Source organism: Corvus kubaryi, unplaced genomic scaffold (assembly GCF_017639235.1).
Source record: "Corvus kubaryi isolate FWS band 111438036 unplaced genomic scaffold, C.kubaryi_AGA036_p1.0 37392, whole genome shotgun sequence".
In the NCBI taxonomy this organism is placed as follows: domain Eukaryota; kingdom Metazoa; phylum Chordata; class Aves; order Passeriformes; family Corvidae; genus Corvus; species Corvus kubaryi.
This window is the reverse complement of record NW_024581131.1, coordinates 12,988,207-13,015,252: the sequence shown is the minus strand read 5'-3', so window position 1 is coordinate 13,015,252 and position 27,046 is coordinate 12,988,207. Positions and strand designations below refer to the sequence as shown.

At 43.5% G+C, this 27,046-nt stretch overlaps 2 protein-coding genes across 10 annotated transcripts; one reads left to right on the top strand and one right to left on the bottom strand.

The window, feature by feature from the left end:
* Nucleotides 1–254: 254 nt before the first annotated feature.
* On the bottom strand, nucleotides 255–2,916 carry HARBI1 (harbinger transposase derived 1). The gene is made up of 3 exons (XM_042038525.1): nucleotides 2,551–2,916; nucleotides 1,627–2,356; nucleotides 255–1,060 (listed from the first exon to the last, which is right to left on the bottom strand). The coding sequence occupies exons 2-3, from the start codon at nucleotides 2,294–2,296 to the stop codon at nucleotides 684–686; spliced, it is 1,047 nt and encodes a 348-aa protein (XP_041894459.1). The 5' UTR covers nucleotides 2,297–2,356; nucleotides 2,551–2,916; the 3' UTR covers nucleotides 255–683.
* Nucleotides 2,379–27,046, top strand: ATG13 (autophagy related 13). 9 transcript variants are annotated; one of them, XM_042038513.1, is made up of 19 exons: nucleotides 3,020–3,302; nucleotides 3,943–3,997; nucleotides 8,747–8,828; nucleotides 9,724–9,804; nucleotides 10,438–10,557; nucleotides 11,013–11,059; nucleotides 11,626–11,766; nucleotides 12,815–12,855; nucleotides 13,394–13,490; nucleotides 13,838–13,936; nucleotides 14,680–14,770; nucleotides 17,110–17,208; nucleotides 18,364–18,474; nucleotides 19,580–19,713; nucleotides 20,877–20,994; nucleotides 21,718–21,795; nucleotides 22,100–22,216; nucleotides 22,682–22,810; nucleotides 24,017–27,046. In XM_042038513.1, the coding sequence occupies exons 3-19, from the start codon at nucleotides 8,760–8,762 to the stop codon at nucleotides 24,092–24,094; spliced, it is 1,650 nt and encodes a 549-aa protein (XP_041894447.1). In that variant the 5' UTR covers nucleotides 3,020–3,302; nucleotides 3,943–3,997; nucleotides 8,747–8,759; the 3' UTR covers nucleotides 24,095–27,046. The 9 variants fall into 9 exon arrangements, with proteins under 9 accessions (XP_041894448.1, XP_041894447.1, XP_041894446.1 ...); XM_042038514.1 differs by lacking the exons at nucleotides 3,020–3,302; nucleotides 3,943–3,997 and adding an exon at nucleotides 2,379–2,400; XM_042038512.1 differs by lacking the exon at nucleotides 3,943–3,997.

Here is a 27,046-nt window from a genome sequence, read left to right as displayed (position 1 = left end):
TAAGTACCTGACAGAGTCAACCATAGCTTAATATCTTCTCCAGGCTTTTTGGGAAAGAAGGAACATTCAGCCCTTCTAGATATGTGCAAGCATTAGTGTGTGCCCAGCAAAATGCCAGACCCTTCCCAGAACACAGCTGCCACCTTTCAGAGATATCACTGGGGTTTGTGAGATGTGCAAAATGGCAAAATGGTGTTGAGCAAGAATTTATACCTGCAAACAAAAAGACAAATGTTTGCTCTGCTGCTCATGAATTCATAGTAGACAGGAGCTCATGTGGAAGTTTAATTTGTGCAAAATACTGTTTAAAAATCAATCATAAGGGTTTTGAGTTACACAGTGGCATAGAATTGTTGCTTTGTAAAACAGTGCAAGGTTTACAGATTTTCCATCATTATAAAAGACAATTTCCCCAATTTTCCCACTGATGTGGCTGTAGTCATTGTTCTCTAAGTCATGTGAAAGGGGAGTCTCTAAGCATCACGACAGCAAAAATGTAGCAATTAAACTGAATCTCTGGAGAGATTGAGAGAAGTTCAGAAATTTGCCTAAAAGGAAGAGAGTAAATTTCTTCTTGTCTCACATCTGCTTAAGTCTTTCCAGGCTTAAAGAAGAGGAAGGGGCATATTTGCTCTGGATAACTTCCCAGATGAACTGTTAGAAGCCTTCTCTCTGTCACAACATTAGCTAAAATGAGTAAGTAGAAGTTCCTGACGAACACGACAGGCTTCCGAGTCCACTGATTCCATTTGCTCGTACTCTTCTTCCGGTTGTTCCACGTGTCCTGTGGCTGGTGAAGACCACACATCCAGTCCATGTTCCAGGGAAATGTTATGAAGCACGCAGCAGGCCAGAATGATGTGGCTGGACTTCTCTGGAGAATACTGCAGGGTGCCTTTGGACCCATCGAGGCAGCGGAACCGCAACCGAATGGTTCTGAACGTCCGCTCAATGACGTTGTGAGTGGCGGAATGGGCCATGTTGTAGCGGTACTCTGCAGGCGTCTCGGGGATGTGCAGAGGGGTCATCAACCACGTCCGGAGCAAGAAGGAGCTGTCACCTGTTAGCAGTGCAAAGGAGCAGGGCAGGTTACACACCTACAGCTAGCCACAGGTACCAGCTTGGTTTTCTGGTACAGCAGATACAGAGTAACTTCTCCGTCTGGCTAAAAGAGAAGGCACGAAAGAAGTAACTCTGGTTTACAAATGTGACAAAGTAAAGTCATTCAGTTTTAAACAAGAAAATTCTGGAAGATTTTCCACAGAAGAGTTTTAAGAGAATTAATCTTCTGCATAAAACAGGGGAAAACAGCTGGACTAGGACAGTACCGAGAATTTAAAATTGCATAATTCAGCAAGGAAAGGTGTAGGATACTGAAAGAAAGCTATTAACAGAATAAATGGAGATTAATACATACAATAATCAGATTGTATAAAACACATATTGGAAGTTACTGTTCTAAGCTTCCAAGATAAGGGTTGTCCAAACTGAATCATAAATCTCAAAGCAATTTGCAGGAAAGCAATTGAAAGTAAGCATATCACTTGTGCCCAGAGGTTCTCATTCAGTAAGGAGACAATATATAATAGACTTTCTACTGAAAACAAGGATGAAAAATTGACTTACCAAGTAGCCAGCCATCTTTATGTAGTTCAGTTTCAAACTGGCTTGTGAGGGCTGCCTGCTCTAAAACCGTGCAGTCAGGCAGGCTGCCTGGCCAGTGCGTTTCAGCACTAAGGAGGACTCCTCTGGAATCACACACCATGAGGCAGTTCAGGGAATGAAGACCCTTTCGGTTCACATAGGACAGATCCTCAGCATTTGGAGCTTTGATTGCCACATGGGTGCAGTCAACCACGCCCAGCACTCCCGGCATTCCTGCTAGCCCATAAAAGTCATCCTTCAGGGTCTGTACAGTAGCTTCATCCTCAGGAAAGTGAATGAACTGTGAGGCTCTTTCCACCAGTGCCTCAGTTACATTGGCAACACAGCGGCTCATCGAGGCTTGGCTAATGCCAATAGCATCCCCCATGCGAGTCTGGAAGGAGCCAGAGGTATAGAAACCCAACGCAGCAAGTATTTGCGTCTCTGGACTGATGGCCCTGGACCGCTGTGTAGGGCGTGACAGAGTGGCTCCCAGGAGATCCACCAGGTAGTAAATGAATTGTCGGGGAAAGCCGTACGTGGATACTAGATACTCATCCGTGACATCCTCCAGCTTGAAGCGATCCAAAGTCCTGTGTCCGCGGCCATAGAGCAAGAGGTCGCAGTCAAGAACCGCGATAGGTACGGCCATGGCTGACGGCCGGGGCGTTCCCTGGGCTCCTATCTGACAGGGCTTTCCTAGAGGCTTCACCTGCATAAAGGAAAGGAGAAGGATACTCAGAACAGTTATTACTGGTGAGCTTTTCGGACTCCGTTACCATTTTCCTTTTAGTCTGATCATCCAGCAAACCTTTCTACTTCCTTTTATCTGCTTTTAAATACACGGGCAGCCAGGTGGGCTCACCGCCGAGCCGACAACTCTGCCTGGCGCTGACAGGAACTTACCTCCCGTGGCGGAGAGGGAGCTGGAGCCGTCCCCAGTCACCGCCGCCGGGGCACGGCAGACACGAGCCGCGGGCAGCCCGGCGGGCGGTGCCCTTGCCGGGCGCCCCGGACCCCACGGGCCGCTCGACCCCCGCCGGCCTTGTCCCAGCCCTTACCGACCCCGCGGCCGCTCCCTGGCGGTCCCCGCCGGCCGGGCCCCCCGCCGGCCGCGGTAGATTCGCCACAGGCAGGGGCTACCGGCGGGAGCAGCGCCGGGCGCTGCCCCGCTTTTCTCGGCCTCGGCGACCTCCTGCCCCGCCGGATCGCGGGCTCAGCGCGCCGCGGGCGGTCGGGGAGCGGCGACTGCGTGTGGAAACTGCCGCTGCGGACACTCAGGCACCTCCCTTCTTCCCTCCCTCCCTTCCTCCTTCCTTCCTTCCCCCCCCGCCCGCAGCGGATGAAAACAAACAGCAGCGACGGCGATGGCGGCGGCGCGGCGCAGCCCGCGGTTCTGAGGGCAGCGGCAGCCCCGGCCCGGCCCCCGCCTCCGGCCGCGCACCCCCGCCGGCGCTGACACTCGCGGCGAGACCCCCGGGCCGGGAACGAGGAGGAGGAGGGGCGCCGGTCGGAGCCCCGGTGCGGCTTCGGGGCTTGGAGGCGGCGGGCTCTCCCCGTGCCCGGTTGGGGCGCGGAGGAGGCGCCGGGGCGCGGCGGCGGAGCGGGCCCCGCGCGGGATGAGCCGCCGCGCCGCCAGCACTGCCGGCTCCGCGCAGGTACCGCGGGCCCCGCAGGGAGGGCTGGGAGCTCCGCGAGCCTGCGGGAGGCCCTTCGAGGGGAGGGGGCCGCGACGTGGGCCTTAAGCCTTTGGCTGCGGCTTCGTGTCTCTGTTTTACTTTGCTTCGCTGCTCGCGGGGGTCGCTTCCCGACAGCCGCGCGTTGGCTGCGATTCGTTTTCCTAACGACTGGTGGCTGTCAGTAAAGCCTGGGAAAGATGTGGCCCGCTGTAATCTCAGCAAGTGGCCTTTTAAACTCAAAATGCTCCAGAGCCTGTTGGAAATAGTAGAACGTGAGACCCCACGCGCCATTGTGTAGTTTTCCTGTAACATGCGAGTTTGCGGTATACTGGGAAATAGAGGTTTACAGGTGGTCGTATCTTTCTTTCCTGTTGGAGCTGGGGCTCTTAGGGCACAGTCAGAGAGAGTCATTCCCGTGGATTCGGTGGGAGCAGAGACAGCTTCCATATCAGTGAACAGGTAGACTCCTTGGACTAAGCCTACAAACTGCCTACTTACAAATCCCAAAAGCTGTGTGACTAGGCGCATACCAAGGGGGAAAAACATGGCACATTACTGCCTTAGCTGAAAATTAGTTGGCTGTCCAAATAAAGTTTAGAGCATCTCCAAATTATTGCAGGAGTGGCCTGACCTGGAGGACCCCTCCCTCTCGTGGCAAGAAATAAGTCTTTCAGGTGAGCCAGGCTGTATGTAGATGTCCAGAAGGATCATACAGGATCATTTTATTTTGCTTGAATGGTATTGTATAATCTTAAGATTTCTGAACATGTGTTCATACAATAGTTGAGAGGTGGTGATTATGTTGGTGGTTATAGTACAGGGTGTGTAGAAGCAGATTCTGGTTTAGTCTGTATACTTTGGCTTGACAAACAGAGAGGATGGACCTTTGAACTGATACCAGTTTTAGACCTTAGAGAAGGACAGAATGTAACTGCTGGTTAACAGGAATTACTTAATTTCGTTTCTAAGTCAGTGGAGCAGGCAGTGCTGGCTTTAGTAAGGTATTTACTAAGTTGCAGAGTCATTTATTGGTTGTAAAGTGAATCTGTTTCCTGATCCAGATGAAAAATTACCTCTCTATCAATCAAGACCTGAGCATTATAGTGAACTACAGAACCTTTGATTACATCAAAATGTTTATATTATGTAAAACAGTTTTTCTGCTAGAATTTAATCTTCTCTTTAAAAAAAATATCCATAAACCTCAAAGAATGAGAGTGTCACACCTTAGAACTGTTTGCTACTTCTCCCCAGGTTTCTGACTAATCTACTAAGAAGGCAGAATGGAGATTAATTTTAAGTAATTGTAGGATACTGGCGTTTGACTTGTAGGCCCAGTCTTGAAACAGTGTTCCATATTTATGAAGATCTTTTTATAGTCGCTTATTAGTGTGCTCAAAATACCCGCTTGCAGTGAAGCTTCTTGGTCATTCAAGGGGGGATGTGTTCTAGGCACTCTTAAAAGCTTCAAAAACTTCCATGTGCTTCTTGTTTACGGCATGGTTCAGTGAGGCTTTTTTGAGCTTCTCATAGGACATCCTTGGGGACTGGATTTGGGTCCTGTATGAACAAGCTCTGGAAGAGTGGTATGGGCAAGGAGCACAGTCTGGGGGGCACAATCAGGTAACTGGGAACAAACATCTGGGATGAGTGATGTCCACAGCCCTCTCCTTACAGCTATACCCGCTCTGGTTTTTTCCCTCTTGTCTTTTCAATTTCACTCTGGGATAAGAACCATGAGTAATTATTTTGCATTGATGAATGTCTTGTTGAAAGGAAAGAAAGATGACTTTAAGTTGTAGTAGCCATGGCTCAGAGAGAATGTAGGAGATGGTGGAAGCAGCCTGTATATGCTTTCCCCAGCAGCAGTAATAATGCCTGGTATGTGTTGGGTGCTTCTGCTCCTTTCCTGTTTATGTAGGTGTCAGATGTACTCGCTCAGTTCCCATGGACGGAACACGTACTGTAAAGCTGGTGATCCCAGGTGTTCCATGCACCTGTTGTGTGCCAGGTTACAGGTGTGTGCCAGCAGCAGGGCTGCTCTCGGCCGGGAGCATGGCTTGGAGCACGGCGTGCTGGTCGCTGTGGTTCCTCTGGCCTCTGCTAAGGCATGAAGGGGAGGGCTCTTGCAGCTCCTTGCATCATGCAAACAGCGCCATCACCTTATGCTGATGTGTCCTTCTCCTCGCAGAAGGAGGGTATAAATAGCAGTAGAGCGTATAAGGCACAATGCTTAGATGTTAAACTGTTGGATAAAATCTGCCTCAACCTTGTGAGAAGGAATAAGGATTTAGTCAAGAGAGCCACACGTAGCAGTTCTCTTTTGAACATCCTGTTTCTGATGTTTCTATTCACAGTAAAGTGAAGACAAAGGCATATAAATAAAAGCAATAGTATAAAAATGGGTGTTGCAGGGAGAGGGAGACAAAGCAAAAAGCCCCATGGACAAGATGCTTGTTGCATCACATGCTGGTGAATATATTGGTTTACTTAAGGGATTACCTGGTTATGGGGAAATCAGTCATCTGTATTTTTCTAACCTAGACCAAAGATTATTTCCTTCTAGTTGTTATTCAGTGTAAAATGAGCCAGTGTTTTCCTTGAGTTAAGCGTAGGCCTGTGCAGTAGCACTTAACAAGGAGCCGTGCTGGCATCACAACCTACAAGACACGAGAAGTTGAGTGAGTTAGGGGGAACTAAGTTTAAACAATTTTCTTCCTGTTCAGGTCAGCTGTGACAGCTAACCTGTGAGTACTGAGGAATTTTTGTAAATAAAAAGTTTGCTGTAATTCTAGCTCCATCTTTATTCTTATCAAGACTGATTCTAAAGGTGAACACTGTTTTAAGCTTTAGAAGGTCTCAGGCAATCACCAGAGGCCCTCCTACAAAAATGAGGAGATGATCGTTGTCAGATGAGAGCCCTTAGACATTTCAGGAGCTGAGTTCCAAAGTCTCAGTTTCCCCATGAAATTACTTACTCCTTTCCAGGAAACCTTGCCTGATACTTTCTGCTCTACTTTGGGCTCTGGTGGGTCAACTGTTGCTGGCATTTGGAGCTTGAGAGGTAACAGCATGAATCTCCAAATGTTTCATGAATGTTACAGGTAGTTTGAGATCTTGCAGGAAGAATCCCAGTTCTGCTGCAGCAGGGCAGAACCATGAGGCTCTCGTTTTTTTTAACCTTCTGGTAGCTGTTTCTCTCCTCTAGAGATATTTGGGTATCTGGTCATTAGAACTAATTCTTGTACTGCACATAAAACCATGCTGATGATCATCTTTACTTCCTCTCTTAACAGACCAGTGAGCCTAACACCTTCCATTAGTTCCCAAGTGTCTTGAAATAGTTGATATCAGAATTTTTTTCCAGCCTCAAAAGGCAAATGTGGGTGCTTCATTTGACAGCTCTCCCACCATATCAGCATATGTATTTCCTTGCATCTTTCTGCAGGGGTCACATTCCACTTTTCACATTAAAAACCAGTATGATTTTTTTAGTATTTAAACATTTAAATGTCAGCATTCTCTTCACTGAGAAAGATGTATTTTTTAATGCAGTATTTTATTGCCTATATCAGCCAGGTTTGTCAAAGATCTCAGATCTCCTCAACCCTTACAGTGCTTCACTTAATTAAGTCAAAAGAATAAAAACAAGTTGTTCTTGCCTAGAGTTTTGTTTGTTTGGAGGGGTTGTGTTTTTTTTGTAGTGGTACATATCTGTACTATAGGGTTATTTTTTTTTGAGTGCTGCATCAATTAACCATCTAGCACTTTAAATGCTGACTTCCTTTTGCACCCCCCACAGTGGAAAAGGTCTGTAATCTCAGTCTAGTGGAGGTAAATGCAGGGAAAGAAGGCATAACAGTTTTAATAAGGAGGTTAAAATATCCAAAGGATAATTTGATAATGCATCTGATGTTGAATCACTTGTGCTGTTAGCTCTCAATATAAATTACAATTTGAATGAGAGCAGTACAGCTCAAGGAGATGCAGTATGAATGTAGCCTAGGAATTTTCAACCATGTTATATGTCCAGCTTTCTTTTTATAGAGTCATTTAGAAAGCAGCACTGTTCTCTATAAAATGCTCTGTAAATTGCAGCACTCTTATCTCGCAGCCCTTTTTGATTGATGCTCCTAAAGCATTAGGCCTTTACTGTCACCAAGTGCAGTATTTTAACTAGAGCTACTGTGCATGTGCGTGGTCATTAAAGATTCTGTATTTTCCGTGTGAGCAGAGCTATCGGCCCTTTTGCCCTCCAAGCTTTAATTTGTATAACTAGCAGACCTTGCTGTAAGTTCAGTCTTTGCTTAACGATTGAACACTGAATAACACTGTGCACAGCAGCTGCTCGTGCTCCCTGACCTCAGCTTGCTGACGTTCCTGTGAGGAGCAGCATGTTCGATAAATATGGGATGTTTGATGAGCTGCTTCAGGCTGATTAGCTGTCTCAAAACTGCAACAGGAGTTAAGAGTGAATTAATGCTTTGAAGGCTTACGAGCAAAAATTACAATGAATGCTGCTAATTAAGGTGTTCCTCCCCAATGGTCTCTGTATGATTATTAACTTACAGGTGAAGAAGCTGAGAGACAGAAGAATTGTGATTTATCCCAGGCCATGTGACATGGTGGCAGAAATAGGATTAGTGCCTTGCCCTGCCCTGCTTCAGACGCTGTGCAAGTTCATTGTGTTCCTAGAAACAATTGTATTTTGAAAAACAAGGCAGTGTCAATGTCAAAGCTACATATTTATTATCAGAGCTTTCAAGAGAAGTGAACAGAGGATTTTGGTCTCTTTCTTGATAAAAATGTGTCTTTTCAGTTGGTTGTAGGTAAATTTGTAGCTGTACAGTTTTATTGCAAGTACTATTTGTTGAAAGTAAAGAAGCAGTGTAGCCTATTCCTGTAAGGGTTTATTGTACAGATTTCTGCTGAAATACCGCTGAAATACTTTCTAAGAATTTCAGGCTCAAGAAAACAATTTGGTTTGGTTTTGACCAGTGCTGCTAGCTGAAGATACATTATTTTTGTAGCAGAGACCTCCATGTCTGATGGTTAGCTTGGCATAGAATGCAGTCGGTGTGGTGTTGGGGTGTTCTGGGTTGGTTTTCTTTGTTGTTGTTTGTTTTGCTTTTTTAAATTAAGCTAGCAAAATTGTAGAACTTGTACTGAGTTTTAATTGTGAGCCCTCTTTGTTGTTTTAATTTTTTTTATCTTTGCTCTGACCAGATAAACTATCAGTGCGCCTTCATACCTCACACTCACCTCCCAAAGGTTTTAACATGTTAGGATTTTGACAGGTAGAGGGCTTTGGTGCTTATAATTTCTTTTGAAGTGGCCTCTAATGGCAAAAATATTTTGAAATCTAAAAAAATCTTCAGAAAGCTGAAGGAAGACTTCATTCCCAGACCTGTGCTATATTTCAGATTGCCATATGCAATGGACACTGATCTCAGTTCCCAGGACAGGAAGGACCTGGACAAGTTCATCAAATTTTTTGCTTTAAAGGTAATTTTTCTCCTTCAGACAAATGCCTCTTCTTCCTTGTTTAAAATACCCCAAAAAACAAACAATGTTTTTGTTTGTTACTCTTGGTGTGGCTAGAGTAACAAGATTGGGGTTTGGGTTTGGTTTTTTGTTTGTTTGTTTGTTTTGTTTGTTTGTTTTGCTGAAGAACAGCAAATGATGTTTTGATTTGAATTTGATGTCAAATTTAGGAGATTCTTGAGAGCAACTAGAAAAACATCTTTTCCCCCTTTTTCTACCCTCAAATCCTCTTCCATCCTCCAGAAGCATCCTGCTTTAGAATCAGTTGTAGGCACTTCACACCTCTGTCAGCTTTGGGTTTCTAGCAGCATGTCTAGCCATCCAGCTGTTGGGTAGTTTATTCTGCTGGACTCCACTCTTTCAGCCTATCTAAATTTTTATCTTGCATCCAAAAGCAAGAATACCAGAATGTTCTTTTGAATTATGTTGATAGGTCATTATAAAATTTGTCCTTACTTGGTACATAGGTGCAAGTAGATACTCTGACAATGGCTTTGGTATAAATGTACAGATTCACTTGACTTTAGTTTAGTTGTCCAGGATTGGGATATTTTTGTCAATTTTTCTGAAATTTTTACTGAAAACTGCAAATCCTGATTGCAAAATTGACTTAGTCACTCAGTGTTGTTACACAGAAAGGTCAGCCTAAAATTATTTTCTCTCTGAAATACATTTGCCTGTTAAATGTAATAATTTAAATTTATTAGACCTGAAAATCAGTGTAGCAAACTCTACTTCTCTACATTCTGGTCAGCCCTTTCATTTTTTTCACTTGGAGCTTGCGTAGCTCAGGCTCTGAACTGAGGGCTGTGCTGAGCCCAAAACATTATTGTGTATCCTTTTCTTTCTATTCCAGACAGTACAAGTAATTGTCCAGGCCCGACTTGGAGAGAAAATCTGTACCCGCTCATCATCCTCCCCAACAGGTTCTGACTGGGTAAAGTCATATTTTTTAAAGCAACTCCATAACTCTGTGTGTGTGCTGAGAACACCATGTGATTGTTACAGTCTTGTGCAGACAATAATAATTATTCATAGAATAGCGACTATATTTAGTTATGTTCATTGGTGATGTGGGGAGGGGGTTGGTGGTTGTTGTTCACATGCAGCAAATCACGCAGGACTCTTACAGGCTGATGAGGGGAAAGAGAAATGATGCCTCTCAGCAACTCCTGCCAGCTAAGGCACATTTCTAAGATCTGCTTGGGGGTGGGGTGATGAGTTCTTTTCTGTCAGAAGTTTGCTACTCTGCAATTCAGGACTTTTTAGTAATGGGCTTTATTAAAATTGAAAAGACTCAAGATACTCTGTGGGTGAAGATAGGACTGAAGTGAGGGAAAAGGAGCATATTTTTTATAGCAGGATCAAGAAAAACATTTGAATTAGCAGCCAAGGGAATCTTTGTAAATATGAAAAGCCTGAACCCAGCTGGGAATTTTTTGTTTCATAACTATTTCAGTGGACACTGACCTAGTATGTTATATGTGGGTCTGTGAGCCTGTCTGAAGTGTACCATCAGGCAGTGTTTCAAAGAAATTTTAAAAAATGGAACCATCTCTTTAATCTGCAGTTCAATTTGGCAATCAAAGATATACCAGAGGTTACTCATGAAGCAAAGAAAGCCCTGGCAGGACAGCTGCCCGCTGTTGGACGGTCTATGTGCGTGGAGATTTCTCTCAAAACCTCAGAGGTGAGAACTGAGTCAAAACAGATGCCCTTTTCTTTTATTTGTGGGTTTTTACTTGAATCTTAAGTCAACTACCAGAGCTCCTGCCCTTTAGTCCAGGACAATGTGAGAATATCTAAATTTTATTAAGTTAGGTGATATGCTAATGAAAAGCAATATATTGTTTAACAGAAGCAATTCACTGCAAACATCTGAGGCCAAACACACAAATGACACAGCAACAAAATTTAGTTTCTTAGACCATGGAAGAACTTAGGCGTTCTGAGGAAGGTATTCCCTCAGGTGATATAACTATGCAGAGAGACTTCCAGTGCACCTTTTTCTATCATTGCATCACAAGAAAGTGAGAGCCAGGAGACAAATCACTGAGAGGTGTGGCCATTCCTGATCACTAATGAGATTTGAAAAAGTCTGTGTTCTGAAACCAGCCTTTGTTTGTCATGTTTTCTCTGATCCAGGGGGACTCCATGGAGCTGGAAATTTGGTGTCTAGAAATGAATGAAAAGTAAGTGCATTCTTCGCACATTCTTTGTGTTTGTGGTTTTTAGCTGATGAAATGGGTACATGTGGTTAATCCATGGTGATCAATGAGCACACACTGGCTGTGTGGCCAGGGGCACTTCAGAGGGAACTCCCCTCTTTGTCTAGAGCAGCAGTCAAGCTGTTTAACACCAGTGTCAAGAAAGTAAACTAGTAATTTAATTCCTTCTTCATTCTTCCATTAGAACTCGGATGTTTCCTCAGATACAAGAACTCATATTCTCAGTAATGACAACTGGTTTTAGTATTGAAAAGATGTCTCTGTTTAGTAGAGGGCTGCATGGCATTTTTCAGCAACTTCTTCTACAGCAGGTGACTAGGTTGAAGCAGGACTCTTAGCTGGTTAGTCAGTACAGGTAGTCACGCTGGGGCTTTATTTATCATTCTGGCAATAAAATTAAACAGCTGATCCAAAATAGTTTTTATTCAGAATGAAATAAACAAAAGCAACTCCAAACTAAAACAAACAACCCAAACCCAGGCAACTTAGTTGTGAACAAAAGACTAATTTTTTTCCTTTGTGTTCTCTAGGTGTGACAAAGAAATCAAAGTTTCATACACTGTATACAACAGGCTGTCTCTACTGCTGAAGTCTTTGCTTGCTATAACCAGAGTAACTCCAGCCTACAGACTCTCAAGGAAACAAGGCCATGAATATGTAATATTGTACAGGTAAAGCAGAAGTTTCCCATTTGAAATGCAAACAGCAGAGACTCTAGACTTGCACAGTGTAGCTGCAAATGTAGTTTAAAAGGGATGAGTAATAATAAAATCAAATTATTTGGATAGCACTACTGCTGATCAGTGACAGAAGAAAACTTTGGTCTATGTATCACATTATAGCCTTCACTTGAGCCACTGAAAGAAAAGCTAAGCACAGGCTGTGAAGTGTTTGCCTACCATGTTAGGAAGAGTAAAAAAAAATCCAACATGCAATCCCTGGTTAAATTGCTTACTAGCATCCAGTTGTTTGGTGTCTGGCCTGTATTTGATAAATGCCTCTCTACATTGCACATGACTGTAATGTGTACTTCTGCAGCAGTGATTCAGACTCTCTCCTGTTACTCCATGCATCCTCAACTCCACTTCCTGTAGTTCTTGCAGTTTACTCATCCAAATACTGTGTTCAACTCTGTTTAGCCTGTGAGTCTGACTGGCTTGTGGTTCACAGTTATCTTCCAGACCCTGTTTTTGGCTGTGAGAAGAGTCTTCAGCATGTTTGCATAGCTAATTTATATGATTGTAAATCTCAGGTTTGTTGTCATTTGCGCAGCTGAGAACTCAAAAAGAAATTTCAGCCATTTTCTCATTTTTGCTTCAACTGCTGACTTGGCATGTACTTAAGAGCAGGTCTCATCACAGCACAGTTAATCTTTTATGTGGTGTGATGAGCATCAGTTTTTAGACTCAGACCTGTCTGTGAAGTTTATATCACTAAACATTTTTGCTCTGAACTATAGACTTAACCACAGAGGCTTAAAAAACTTTTGATTGGACTACCATTTTCTCTTCTTCCTTCTTTTTACATGATGTGTCTTTCTCTGAAGTAGCTCTAAGGATTTTTGAGATGGGCATTCCAGCCATTTCTTTTGGGCTTGTTTTCCTGAAGAGGAAAAGTAGTTCCAACCTTTCAAGTCACAAAATTAAATAAGGGATAAGGATATATATAGCATTATGTCCCAACTGGACCTAATAGCTTTTCTTTTTCCTTTTCCTTCAGGATATATTTTGGTGAAGTGCAACTGAGTGGCTTGGGAGAAGGTATGTTAGACAACACACAAACTAGAGCAGAACTGTGTTTCATTCTGACTAGCGTTTTGTTACTATTCCCAAGTACCATAAGGAAAAGTAGTTTGAGGCTTTTTATCTGGATCTGCCAGTGAAGCCTTGTGTCACAAGGTGACAAGTATAATGGTGGTACTTGGACAAAGTCTAGGGTGATTGCCATTTTGACTCTAGTGATCCAGAACTGAAATAAGAATATGGAATGATGTTGATAAGGGGCAGGACTGCAGATTATGATTTCCAGGAAATCATGATCTACTGAGGAACAAGAAGCACTTCAGAACAATATTTTAGACCAAGAAGCCAGGAGGCAACATCAGAAGGCTTGCAGGTGAAGCCTACCAGCAAGGCAACCCAATGCTGCTGCTTTGTTATGCCTTCTATGTGCATTTTTGGAGTTCAGATTGCAAGAGATAATGGAAACACTATAGAAATAAGATAATGTAACCTCAGAATAAAAAAGTATGGCACATAAATAATCAGTGAAACTGATAATTATTCCTTAACTTTACAGGTTTCCAGACAGTCCGTGTTGGGACAGTGGGTACCCCAGTGGGCACCATCACTTTGTCTTGTGCCTACAGAATCAATCTTGCTTTCATGTCAACTAGGTGAGAAAATGTGATCATGCCAGAAGCTGTTTTACAATAATTTACTGTTAAACCCCTCATATTCTGAGCCCCCAAATCTTTCCCTTCTGCTTATCCTTTCCTGCTGAGATTCTCTTTCATGAAGAACGCTCTCTCTCACGCTTCAGTCTTGCAGCAAGGGGAGTATTTGGGTAGCCCTGAGCCAGGCTCTAGAACTCCAAACTGTTGATGCATGCCTGGAGTCACAGGACTAAATTGTAAAGATGCTCTGGTCCCATTAATAGTCACAAGGGTTTTCTGTGAGGGCACCATGAATTGGGAAGAGTAGAGAGAAAAAGCCAATAACACCATTGCTTGTTGCCTTGCAGGCAGTTTGAGAGGACCCCTCCTATCAGGGGGATTATAATTGATCATTTTGTGGACCATCCCTATCCCAGCTCTTCACCCATGCATCCCTGCAATTACAGGTGAGGAAGTACTGAGTTGAAGTCATGGACCATGGTCAAGGCATCAATTATGCCCAAATACAGAGCCTTTTCCACTATTTGTTGACAGCATGGGAAGGGACACTGGAGAATTAGTATCAGTCACATTGACATAGTTGAGCATGTGATGAAGGGTGACGTTTTTCTCATCACATTGAGAAGACTGAGTGTAGCAAGCCTCAGTATTTTCCCAAATTCTTCACAGAAGCACTTGGACGCAAAGGATGTTTAATCCTGGTTGCCTTCAGGAATTTGCAAGTGTAATGGTTAATCCTAATGCAGAACTATGTGTCCAGATACATGCATCCCTGGATCCCTGGATATTTCCACTGGGGGAAGATCAGTTTTAATTTCTCTTTGGAGAGGAGAGGTTTGTCTTTGCTAAAATGAATGTGAGGGCATTCACATTGGGACCAGTGGTGTTGTTTGACAATGGTTGTGTAAACACCAAAGCCAGTAGCAGTAGCTGGTATAACAAAAGCATTAGTTAGAAACACCTCTGTTATTTTAGGTGGGGTAGAAGACAAACACCTGAGGAAAACGGACATTTTCCCACATTGTTTTCCTCAATTCTGCCAAGTAGATGAGAGCCCTTCATAATTCTCCTTTCAACTACACCCAAATACTCTCAACCTCCCTGCAGTGTTTGTCCCAGTGTGTTTTACTATTTGTTTGTTTTAAGGAATATTTCCACTTAGAAAACTTGTCTTTTCTTGCTGCTTTAGAGCTGGTGAGGACAATGGTGTAGTATACCCCTCAGTAGAAGATTCCCAAGAAGTGTGTACCACATCTTTTTCCACCTCTCCTCCATCTCAGGTAAGAGAAACCAGGCTCTTTTTACTTCTAGACAGAACAATTGCTGTAAGAACAGTTTGCATATTCCTACAACAGTCATTGTGCAAACCGAAAACCTCCTGCTGCTAATTAAAATTTAATGTGTGGGTTATTTATGTTGTTACACTCTTGAGTAAAATCTATTGAAATTGGATACTAATTTCAACAAAATTCCAAGGGACTAGAAAGACTGAATTACTGAGAATGATTAAAAGAGCCTGCTCCTGGACTTGGCTGAGGTGTGCTTGAAGAGGATAGCAGGGTACTTACACATTTACACACCAATACTGCAAGAGGAGGAATTCAAGACATTGATGCCAGGCAGCCTAAGTAGGAGTAACAGATTGACACTGAGAAAGAAACACTGAAATACCAGGAAAATGCTGGAGGAAGACAGAAAAAAGACAAAAGCTGTATTTGTTGGAGCGTCTAAAGTTAGTTGGGGCAGCAGAAATAAGTATTGGCAAAAAAATTGCAAATTTCACTTAAGTTTCAATTTTAAAATAAATAGATAATGGTTTCCTTTTGAATATGAAAACCCAGAAACTCCCAAGTTCTTTTACTGTCTTATATATCTGACTCCACAGTTCTGTATTTTGAAGACTTGGCCAGAGTTGCAGTTGTCCTATTGCTTTAAATATTCAGGATTGCCCTACCTTGTCCAGCCAAGCAGATGGCTCTACTGACCTTTAAAGACAATCTAAAGACCCTAAATTTCTTTTAATGTCAATGTGAAACATAGAATGAAGTATAATTGAAGAATGAAAGAATGCTGTTCCAAACTGAAAGAATTTGCTATGGGTCTTTCTGCTGCTTCAGAGGAATTAATATGCCTGGTTTAGCAGAATGTATTCTGCTTTATGAATGAGCTTCTATTAGGAAGCATTTTTGTGCCAAAGTGATTTCAGGTGACAAGGCATCAGGCAATGTTGAACTAATTAGCTAGCACTCACGGTAAGTCTGATGGAATAAAGCTTTTCTTATTCTGCAATACACAGTTCAGGAAATGAGTTTGTGGCTGAGTTGTGTCCTGTGTTTTCCTAAAGTGGGGTAAATACAGAAGATTTCATAAGGAAATTTCCACTGGCTTGCTTGTGCCAGTGTTACTTAACAGTAGTAGTGTATGTAACTACATTGAAGTTGACATTTCCCTAGGGGTCATGAAGATTTACTGTCATTCAGGGGGAAAAGCTTTATGAAACCACTTGAACCTTGAGGATTCACATTAAGTATGAGCCTTGCTTTCTGCTTTTCTGTGGCTCATAGTTGCCATATGCTGTGTCCTTATTTCTAAAGCAACTGCCAGTCTTTGTTACCACAGTTAGAATCATAAGGCTGCCTTGGCAGAGTGGACTTTAAAGTAAATTAAAAGGAAAAAAAGAAGTCAATTTTGTTTCTCCAGCTTTCTATATGTCCTGTCTAGCTTAATGACTAGGAAAATACTAGGAATTGTGTGATTTTTGTGGGCAGATTGTGTGAATATCTACCTGCCTTCTCAGTAAAAGTGAGGCCTAACCTGTGTGATACAAGGAAATAGTTGTTACCTTCTCTGTGAGCTTGCATGTCTGTGTGTGTATTTTGTGAAGCAGCCCAAAATTCAGGAGAGTCTGGCCATGAGTAGTACCCAGAAATGAAGCTGAAACTTTCCTCAAAGGAAAACCATTGGTAGGATAACTACTGGGAGGAGGTATGGGACTGAACCAGGTTTGGATTGCCCTTTTTGCATTAGCACCCTTTATGTGATTTTTACTTCTGGAGTTTTGCTCCTGTTGATGGAGTTCTCACTTCACATCAGTGTTTGAATTGCACCGTAGTCTGGGTCCCCTTTATTCAAAGGGTGCAGCACAGACCTGCCAAGATAGGATTCCTCAGAAAGCTGGAAGATAAGGAGTATGGATGGATGGAGAGTGTTGAAATACAAGTCATTTGTAAATTTTAAAAAAGAAAGTACTTGACTTCTTCTGGCAACTGCTCAGCCTTCTCCTTGCTAATTGGCTGGTACCAATTATAATTAACTGTGGAACAGAGTCTCTGGCAGTTACTTTCTGTCAGGGTTCACTGGACTCTAAAATATTACCTGTGCTCAGTGGTTCGCTCAGATTGGAAAACAGTCAATTCTTTACAAAATGAATGTGCTTCTGGCAATACTGAGACTTCTGCTCTCTGTGTAGGTGTGGCTGCTGCAGCCAAAACCTCTTCACTAGCATTCAGTTCATCCAACTCTTCATAATTCCTCTCTGAAGTCCTTCTCTCTTTCTTTCTCTCTCCCCCCTTACTCTCTCTTTTCCTTGTTTCCTCTGTTTGTCTGTGTCTGTGCACAGTGTGTTTTTACTGTCACAAAGGCACATTTTCAGACCCCTCCTCCTGTGGTGACGGACACCTTGAAGGTCCCAGTGATGGGACTAGCCTTTTCACATCAAGTGAGTTGCCAACAGAATATGCTCTACATGGCCAGAGTATGAGTTCCGGCATGATAAAACAAATACAGGAAAGTACAAATTTGACAGTCTGGAGTGTTTGTTGTGCATGGGAAAGACTGGTGGACCCACAATGAGCCAGGCACTTTGCTGAGCCTGGCTTCTTAAATGCCTTTGCAGATGAAGGGCTCCTAAAGACAGGACAAACACCCCTAAAAACACAACAGCTGCCAAGGATTGTTAGTGAAAGACACAAGTAGTAAGGCACAATTCTGAGTGTTTTCTGTTAACAGCCAATATCCCTAGAACCTGTACAGTCATTAGACCTCCACTAAGCTTAACTCACTTCATGTGAATGAAAGTGCTGTTCCTCATTTTGATCCCTGTAAAGGACGTCAGCTTTGGTGCTGCTGGAGCTCACACTAAGCTCTGGAAGAAGTGTTCCTCTTGAGGTCAGGCAAGTCAGAACAGGAAAGTTTTATCTCACCTGACTGGGTAGATTTCTGCCTGGGATCTGTAAGGAATTTCTCCTGGATTTCACTGATTCCAACACTTAATTCCTAAAGCAATGTCACAAGGGTTAGCTTCCCAGTTCTCTTTACCTTGCACATTTATGGGACCCTGTATTCTTTCACTGAAGCTATTTGAACAGGTCTGGAAGATCAGCTGTTTTAATTTGCAGTGGGAGTAGGTTCAAACAGTTGATAATGTAGTTGTTTTCAGATAAAAAAATATTAAATATTAGCTCCTTAGTAAGTTCATTATGGCATTCATGCATCTGGCCAGTGTCAACCCACTACACCAGTATTTGAAACAGGCCTGGAGAGCAGAGCTTCCCTGTGACTGGATGTCAGTCACACCTTGCACAGCCTCCCCCACCTTGTGTAGGAAGCCAATCTTGTTTTCCTGTCAAGGCTCAGACTTAGTCCCCTGGACTACTGTCAAGTAGTCCTTGTAGCGGTAAGATTGTTTTAGAGCAATAACCTACATTACTGATTCCAGTGAAAATCTAGCATCCTTCTGCCAGCCTGAAGTGCTATGCCTCTGACTTCTCCTGGTCCTTCTTCAGTGACTGGTGATTATTCAGGCTGTGGGGCATTCCCCTTCCCTTTCCTCTCTCCTCTCCCTTTGCCCTTGTTTTTTTCTCTTCTTTCTTAGCTTTCCAGCTCTCGTCTTTCCTATCAGCCTGCTGCCCTGGGAGTTGGATCAGCTGACATGGGGTGTCCTGTACTCTTTGCTGGTGGCTTGAATGCTGCACACCCTCACCAGGTACTTGTAGAGAGTAGAACCAGCGTGGCTGGTATTGCAGCCATTTGTGTCACTTGTACCCCCGAGAGAGGCATTGAAACTAGTGCATGCATTGGTATCTTGTCTGTCAGAATGGAAAGAATGTAAGGTAAATACAGAGAAAGCACAACTTCCACAGGAGCTGGGAATTGGCTCCTCAGCATCCCTGACTTTATTGGGATGGGGGTCATTTGGAAAAACTACACCAAGAGAGCAGGCACCACACCTGTTTGCCTGCATCAGCTTGTCACTGATTCCAAACTTTGCCTGTCTTACAGAGCTGCTGCCCCTGTAGCTGTCCAAGCACAGTTCTGTAGGCTAGACATAGGATACACTGACAGTTCATATTGACATAGTTATATATGGGTTCATCAGACAAATAAGCAAAGTTGACAGAAGTCTTTTTCTGCCTGTGATGTTGGTGTTACACCAGTTTTGCTGACATGATGTTAATAGAATATAATAATTTCAGTTGGAATGGTCCTACAGTGAGCATCTAATTCAACTGCCTGACCAGTTCAGGGCTGGCCAAGTTAAAGGCTGGTATTAAAGGCATTGTCCAAATGCCTCTTAAAAACTGACAGCTTGGGGCATTGGCCACCTCTCTAGAAAGCTTGTGCTGGTGTTTGACCGCTCCCTCTGCCAAGAAATGCTTTGAAATGTCCAGTCTAAGCGTCCCCTGGTGCAGCTTCACGCATCCTATCACTGGATCCCAGGGAGAAGAGATCAGCACCTCCCATCTCCACTTCCCCTTCTCAGGAAGCTGTAGGGAGCCAGAGGGTTGTAGCAAGAGGATAAAAGTTTTTTCCTCCATTCCTCCCCATGAAGCAGAGGACCTACAGCCAGAGAACTCTGCAGTGTAAAACAGGCCTGGAGAGGAATAGAGTAGAAAGGGAACAGAAAATGAGTTTGTATTGTGATTATCCACTTCCACATGACATCTCTCTCAGCCTTACAGGGCCTAGAGCCCAGTCGTATGCCAAAACCCCCACAATTTATGCCCAGTATGATGGAATCTGCTTTGTATTGCACTGTGGTGTTGTTTTGATTTTGAGATCTCTAACTCAGCTGTTCCTCTCTATCTCAGTTGATTGGTCCAGGCAAAGAAGGTGGAGTTCCCCCAGTTCCTAGCCAGCCAGCACATGGCACTCAAGCTGACCAAGAGAGGATGTGCACCCCACTGGATGGAGTCCATTACTCAGCAGCTACTCCTTCTAGTAGGTAGGTTGGGTTTAGATGATCCACCACTTTTGCTAACCCATTCATAAGCCTATTAAGATAAAACTTTTTATTTCCCCTTTTTATCTATTGTCTTTCCATCCATCAAAGCAACTTGCAGCTTTCTGTGATTGGGGCTTTTTCAGCCTTTCTCCAAACAGTGATCTTGCCCATCTATTTAAACCTGCTAGTCCATGCAATATCCTCCTGTTATGTCAACTTCACTATAAATTTTATAATTTTTTTCAATCTTTCTGCTGGTTTTGCTGATTGTAAAACAAGATAAAGTAAGTTCACAAATGAGTCTTAAATTCTCCAGAGACTTAATGTGCATTGTTACCAAAGCCAGTTGTAGTTATCATAAATCTGTTCACCATTTTAGTAAGAAACTTTAGGCATAAAATTACTTAAAAGGAAACAACGCAACATCAAACTGTCCTAAACCAACTCCCTCTCAGCTAGTTAAATCCTTCTGGTTTTTTGATCACTGTATTTATTTCTTGAGAAATCTGTCTTGGGGTCACATAGTTGTAAGTTGTAGAGATCTTGCTCTGGGGAATCCAAAACTCATTTGCACTAGCACTTTCCTGGGTATACTATATTAAGTAATCCTCTTTCCAAGAGACTAAACCAATTTTTGTTTTAAAGTTCTGAGTACCTGTGGTAGGAAAAAAACCAAAACAAACAGGTCATGGAAGTACCTAATGGCCATGGAGTGAATTAATCATACTGGGAGTGGCTTTCGTGATGTACCAGATTGCTGCCTTTATAAACTGAGTGACAGATACAATTGTGGTTCTTGCCCTCACCTCCTGAGAGATCTGTGACTGCTCTGTTACTGAAAAAAACAGTAGTGATGAACAGGAATTGCTGTGAACACACACAAGTTAAAAGTCCTCCCAGAAGAAAAGCCTATTTCGGTTGGCAGCAACTTTGCATTCAACTAAATAGGTTTTGTCCAGCTTTAAACAAAAATCTGATTCCACAAGTGTCCACTCCTTTTGTGCTCCCGTCTGAGGAGGAAGGTATGGTACAAGGACAAATTTTTGTTGTCCTTCTTCCAGTACTAGGATTAAGCCAAGAACAATGAAGGAGTCTCATACAGAATGTTATTTATCTACGCTGTTTGTGTCACGAGGCACTAATTATGTATTTTCCTCCCCCAGTGAGGACACAGAAACAGTATCCAACAGCAGCGAAGGAAAGTGTGGCTCCCCCCATGATCTTTTGGAGACCATCTTCATCCGGAAGGTGGGAGCTTTTGTCAACAAACCCATTAACCAGGTAACGAGCAGTAAATCTTCTCAGAGGGCACCATAATACCTTTCTTTTCCCATCTGTTCATACATAGAGGAGCAAAAAGCACCCCAACACCAGGGCAACCTCAGAGACTGAGAGGGCATATTTCTGCCTGCTGCATTTCCCTACAAGGTTTTGCCAAGGCTTGTTTTTCATAAAATCCTTTTGGGATGTGATAGCCATTGAATTTGGTTCACTTTGCCAACACCCTATTTGAGACTAGAAGACTTGATACTCCACTTGGATCTCACAATGATCTGCCACTACCACAGGTCCATAAACTAGGAAAGCTGGTAGCAAGCCTCCCTTCCTTGAAGGAACATGCAGTAGACCAGTTCATCACTAGAAGCAAGTGTTTAAGTTCAGCTAGGGCAGCTTAGAGATCTACCCAGTTCCTAGGGCTGCAGTTCTAGGCCTTTTGGATGAAGGAAGGAGAATTGTTTCAATTTGTAGCAGTTCATTAATCCTTGGCTATATTACACAAGATACGTATAGAAGCAATCCCACCTCAAGGTATGTATGTGCATTAGGTCAACTGAGTATCATCTCTGGATTTCATGCCTTCTAAATGAGGTTGTCAGCCTCCTGCCTAACTGCTGACATGATTTTGGGCCATTTTTAGCTGGCCTGACAAAGATGTTCAATATCCTTTTCTGTGCCAGGTAAGCAGAGCGTCTTAGTGAAATTCTGTTTGCTAAATCTCCTCAGGTGACCATGGCCAACTTAGACATTCCTTTTGCCATGTTTGCTCCCAAGAATGTTGAGCTGGAAGATAGCGACCCCATGGTAAGACTCTTCCAGAGGTATATGTGCCTTCTCAGCATCCCTTACGCAAACATCCATGCTGTTCTCTGCCTTGAATACACTTTAGTTTTGGAGAAAATAACTAGTTATTCAGATTTGTTTGATTTCAAGAAGTCTTCTGTGTTGAATCTTGAGCTCTCTAGACATGCAAATAACAGCATGTGTTTGCTGCCCCTGCTCTAGTTAATGTTTATTGTCCAACCTCCTAACTGCCCCTACACTGCCAAAGTACACAGACAGACATGATTGTAAGATCAGTACTCACCGTCTTTGATTTCTTGGGCAGGTCAATCCTCCTGAATCCCCAGAAACTGAATCTCCTCTACAAGGCAGCTTACACTCGGAGGGCTCCAGTGGCAGCAGCACAGGGAACACCCATGATGACTTTGTTATGATCGACTTTGTAAGTGCCCTCATCAGAGCTCTTACACAATACCTGCACCTTAGGTGGGCTTCACATGCTGGTGCGATGGCAGAATGATGTCAGAGTAGTTTTCAGTTGGAGTGGAAAAGACACATCATTCACAGTACCACACTAGGGCTTGACAGTCCCAGAACTGCAGACTCTGGTACTGGGAATCAACAACTACAAATTAAATACCATTTCCCTTCTCTACCAATATCTGGGCTTGGCATCTTCTCCCTTAACACCTAAAGGAGCCAGATTCCAAAGAAATGTTCTCTTTCAATTGCTCAAGTGATATTGTGATATCAAGTGATACTGGCTGTTCTTCGTTATCTAATATGCATTATTGCAGCAACAGTTGTAATGCCAAGATGTTTACTGATAGCAGCAAATTATACCCGAGATTATAACAAAAGGGAAGCCAATGTCTCTGGGAATTAACAGCAGTATCTTTGATTGCAGAAACCAGCATTTTCAAAAGATGACATTCTTCCAATGGACCTGGGGACATTTTACCGTGAGTTTCAGAATCCCCCTCAACTCAGCAGCCTCTCGATTGACATTGGAGCACAGTCCATGGCAGAGGATTTGGTATGGAACCCTGAAATTTCTGTTTGTGGGAATCATATGTACTTTATAATGTTCTCCCTATTCCTAGTTTGAAAAAAGTATCTTCATAGAATTTTAGAATAGTTTGGGTTTGAAGGAACCTTTAAAGGTCATCTACTCCAACTCCTCTGCAATGAGCAGGGACATCTTCAACTAAATCAGGTTGCTTAGAGCCCCATCCAACCTGGCCTTGAATATTTCCGTGGATGGGACATTCACCACCTCTCTGTTACAGTTTTTCACCAGCTTCATAAAAAAAATTCTTTGTTTTATCTAGTCTGAATCTACCCTCTTTTAATTTAAAACTGTTGCCTCTTGTCCTATCACAACAGGCTCTGCTAAAACGTCTATTCCCATCTTTCTTAAAGATCTCCTTTTAATACTGAAAATCCACTATAAGGTCTCCTCAGAGCCTTCTCATCTCCAGGTTGAATGACCCCAAGTCTCTCAGCCTTGTCTTCACAGGAGAGGTGCTCCAGCCCTCAAATCATTTTTGTGGCGCTCCCCTGGACCCATTGTAACAGGCCCCATGTCTTTCCTATACCTCTCAGAAGAGAGACTCTGCCCAAAGGGGGCCCATCACTAATATATTCCAGATAAATGCAGATTTGTTCATGGCCCACCTGAGCCTCTGAAACCGGTGTGTTTGTCCTGAAGCTGAAGGCTGCTGCAGCATGCTTGCTCTAGTTGTCATTGAAAGCCCCTAAACTAATCCTACCTCTGGGGTGTCACACTTGGTAGCAAACCAGGCCTGACCTTGCAGCCTGAGCAGAGCTGGAGTTCTGGTGTGGCTGGTGAAAGTCATGCCTGTGTGAGTGCTCTATTAGGCTCTCTGGCATTGTGCCATATGTGGAGAAAAATGAAAACCAGTCTGAGAGCAAGTGACTTAATGAAGGCAGTGACATGAGTGGGTTACTGTGCTGCGGCTGGTGGAGATTGCACAAGGCCAGGCCCCAGTGCACCTGCTGTTCCTGCAGAACAAACAGACTCTGGGCAGAGTGCCCTTCTCAGGGTCACTTTGCTGGATGCTGCCAGAGGGCTTCTGGTTTTGTGCATGTAGAAAGGAGAGCCCAGAGCATTGGAGAGGGATTGCATGACTCAGAAACAGATTTTTTTCCTAGTGTGTTTAAAATTTCCTTCTGTCTGCTGTGAATGAACCCTGATCTGCACCTTTCCTTACCCTTCCAGGACTCATTACCGGAGAAGCTGGCAGTCCACGAGAAAAACGTCAAAGAATTTGATGCTTTCGTGGAAACCTTGCAGTGAAGCTGTTTCCTAGTTCTGCTGCAGCAATTCTTCCTCCTCAAGGCATCCCGGAGATGACAACAAATATTTCTATTGCCCCTGCTCTGCCTTTTGTTCACACTGACTAGTTCCTTCCATCAAGTGAGCTTTCTTTGCTCTCTTCAACAACAGACACGGCTCATCTGCTGATTTTCCTCAACTTTTCCACCACATAGTTCTGGACCGCTTTTCCTGCTCCAAGTCACTTTTAAGACTTCAGTAGGGACGCAGGAAGTCAAACTCCAGTGTATGGAAACTTATTTTCTCCTCAGTCTGTGTTCTGTATGGAGGGGCTTTGTGAAAAGTTGCCATATAGTTTCCTCCAAGGGTCCTACTGTGTAAGTTCCCTAGGTAGAGCTTCTTGCTAGCAGATTTTTTCCTACAGTCTCTGATCCTGTTAGAGCATAGAAAGCTTTGGCTTATTTCCAGGGTCTGTGAGTTCAGCAAATTCGACAGTTTGAAGTCCAGGACATCCATTCCACAGAACTGGGCATTTCATCCTGACTTCAGAGTGCATGCTTGAAGCCCAGGGAGAGATGTCAGCTTTGGGACCTGCATAATCCAAGTTACCTTTGTTTTCCTGCTTTTAAGGAACTGGGTTTCTACATAGTCATTTTGTGCAAGGCCCTCTGTTAGGTGGCTGATAAGCAGGAGTGAAACTATAGCAATGCTTTCCACATTTCCTTCCCAAGTGCACTGACACTCGGCCATGCTGAGTTCAGCAGTGTTGACTGTTGGCAAGCCTGCACGTAGGAGCTGTGACAATGCTGAGTTCATAGTCTCTGCTTCTGAAACACAACTGTAAATACTAGGAATCCTATTTCTTTAGGGTTATGTAACTAGGAGTCTTAGTCCAAGATTTTTTCCTCTAATCCTTGCAAGCCTTCCTGCTTTATGGTTAATAGATGATCTTAAGAATTAAAAAATATTTATTGCTTTTAAAGAAACCTATATTTAAAAGATGTTCTGTTTTCATGTAGTACTGCGGGTCATTCTGTCCTGATCACTGCAGAGAGCAAGTGTGCCACGGAACCCTGGCCAGTGAGACTGGTCTCTCTTTGCAGGAAAATATCCAAGATATTTATTTTCTAAGACAGACTTGATTAATATTATACTCTGTTGTGGGGACGGTGTGTCTATTACATCCAGTCAGGGCTCACTGGAATGGATGGAATGAAATGCACACATCAGTGGAATGGAGTGGCAGGGACTTGGTAAAAAGCTGTTTTCTGATAGGCATGGATAAATTTGTAGCGTTCTTTGGCCATTCAGAAGGCAGCTTCTTTAAAGAAGCACACTTTTTTGGGAAGCTTATGGTACTTTTTAATCAGCTGGCTTTTGAGTAGCTGAAATTTTATTTTTGTAATCATCCAGCCATCGACAGTGTGACTGGCTGGCAGTGCTCTGTGGGTGATTTGGCTGTTGCATGTCTTCTGCCTCATGGAAGGATGGGAAGACAAACAGTGACACTAAACAGAAACTTAGATAAAGTGGGTTTTCTTGTGGTTCTCTCTCCTCCTCCCATCTGTAACTAGAGTGAGCAACTGCAAGACCCCTTACTGTCCAAAACCACATTTTTTCCCCCTTTCTTTCAAGTGGAGTTGTGTTGCTGGAGTACCAAGAAACCATCTTCATTTCTTCAGAATGGCTGAGTAACCACCCAAGTTAATGCAATGTAGCAGCTTCTTCAGCTTAGCTGCACTCATAGTTGAAAGAGATTGCCTGCAGCTGATGGCAGAACCCCAGCTCTACTCTGGAACACTATTTCTGTGCCACTGCTGCAAGGAGCCAAATTCAGAACAGAGCTTACTGTAAGGTCAGAGCAATGCAGTGCTTTGAACTTGACCAGGATTTTTTTGAGCAGTGTGTTTGGTGGGAGGCCTTGTAAACTCTAGAACTCTAGGTAAGAGCTTTACTGAAGGAAAGTTACCCACCAGAACCTTTTTATTTTACTCAACCAATTCAACTTTTTAGCAACCTCACAAGGAAATTGCTTTGTCTGTGCAAAGTAAGATGCACAAACACTTAAGAAAGCTTCCAAGATGAATCAGTTTATAAGAGGGCCTTAGTTACATGGGCTGTAACAAATATTTGATCCCCAGCCAACAGCCACCTTGTTTCACAGGTGGAAAGGGTCGCAGAAGGGTGCAGGATCACAAGGAGTTAATGGATCAGCTGCCTCTCACCTGTGCTCAGGCAGTCGGTCTGCTGCCTTCTAGGAAGTAGGTCATAGCCAGGTGGTTGTCACCTTTAGTCTCTAAAGTGATACAATCTGGGCTGCAGAGTAGCAGAGATGAGGCAAAGTGCTGGTTCACACATATGAATGGAGAACAGTCAAGGTTAAACTTCATCTAGCCAGCACTCCTGCTGTGCTCTTCTGCTGACAAGCTGTGCAGCTGGCAGGGAGCACTGCCATTCTCGTTAGTCCCACTCAGGTCAGTGCTTGGACGTGTGCTCTTTTATTGATGGAGTTCCTAATGTGGCTACAGCTCTCACAACTCATAAGGCAGAATGTCACTGTGGCACGTTTTTTTCTACTTCAAAAGGCTGGAAAATTGCCTATATAAGCTGCTAGTGTTGAGCTGGATGGCCATAGCAATAAGAGATTCTCCAGGGCTGAGTCACCTGCCTCTTCTCTGGACATTCCTCGGTTTCAACACACAGTTGCTACATCTAGGCTCTGAGTTCCCTGACCACTGCACAAATGCTCTGCTTCAGTAAAGATCTAGCTGCTGCTGTGGCCTGCCACAGATTGTGTTATGAAGGCTGTTTATTTTAGCAGCTCTCTGCTCAGCTCAATATTAAGGACAGTGTGTATGTAGCTGCTGATTTACAGATACTTTGGGTGGAGGGGAAGGCTCCTCAAGTGTATTGTTTTGGAAAGTCTCCAGTGTACTTCAAAGAATTTCCAATAAAACTTTTATGTAAGCAACA

Coding starts and splice junctions, on each gene's coding strand:
- ATG13 (XM_042038514.1), top strand. CDS start 8,760: ATGGACACTGATCTCAGTTCCCAGGACAGGAAGGACCTGGACAAGTTC. Junction 17,209..18,363: donor GACTAGCCTTTTCACATCAA/GTGAGTTGCCAA, acceptor CTTCTTTCTTAG/CTTTCCAGCTCTCGTCTTTC. Junction 22,217..22,681: donor ACTTTGTTATGATCGACTTT/GTAAGTGCCCTC, acceptor CTTTGATTGCAG/AAACCAGCATTTTCAAAAGA.
- HARBI1 (XM_042038525.1), bottom strand. CDS start 2,296: ATGGCCGTACCTATCGCGGTTCTTGACTGCGACCTCTTGCTCTATGGC. Junction 1,061..1,626: donor TAAAGATGGCTGGCTACTTG/GTAAGTCAATTT, acceptor CACTGCTAACAG/GTGACAGCTCCTTCTTGCTC.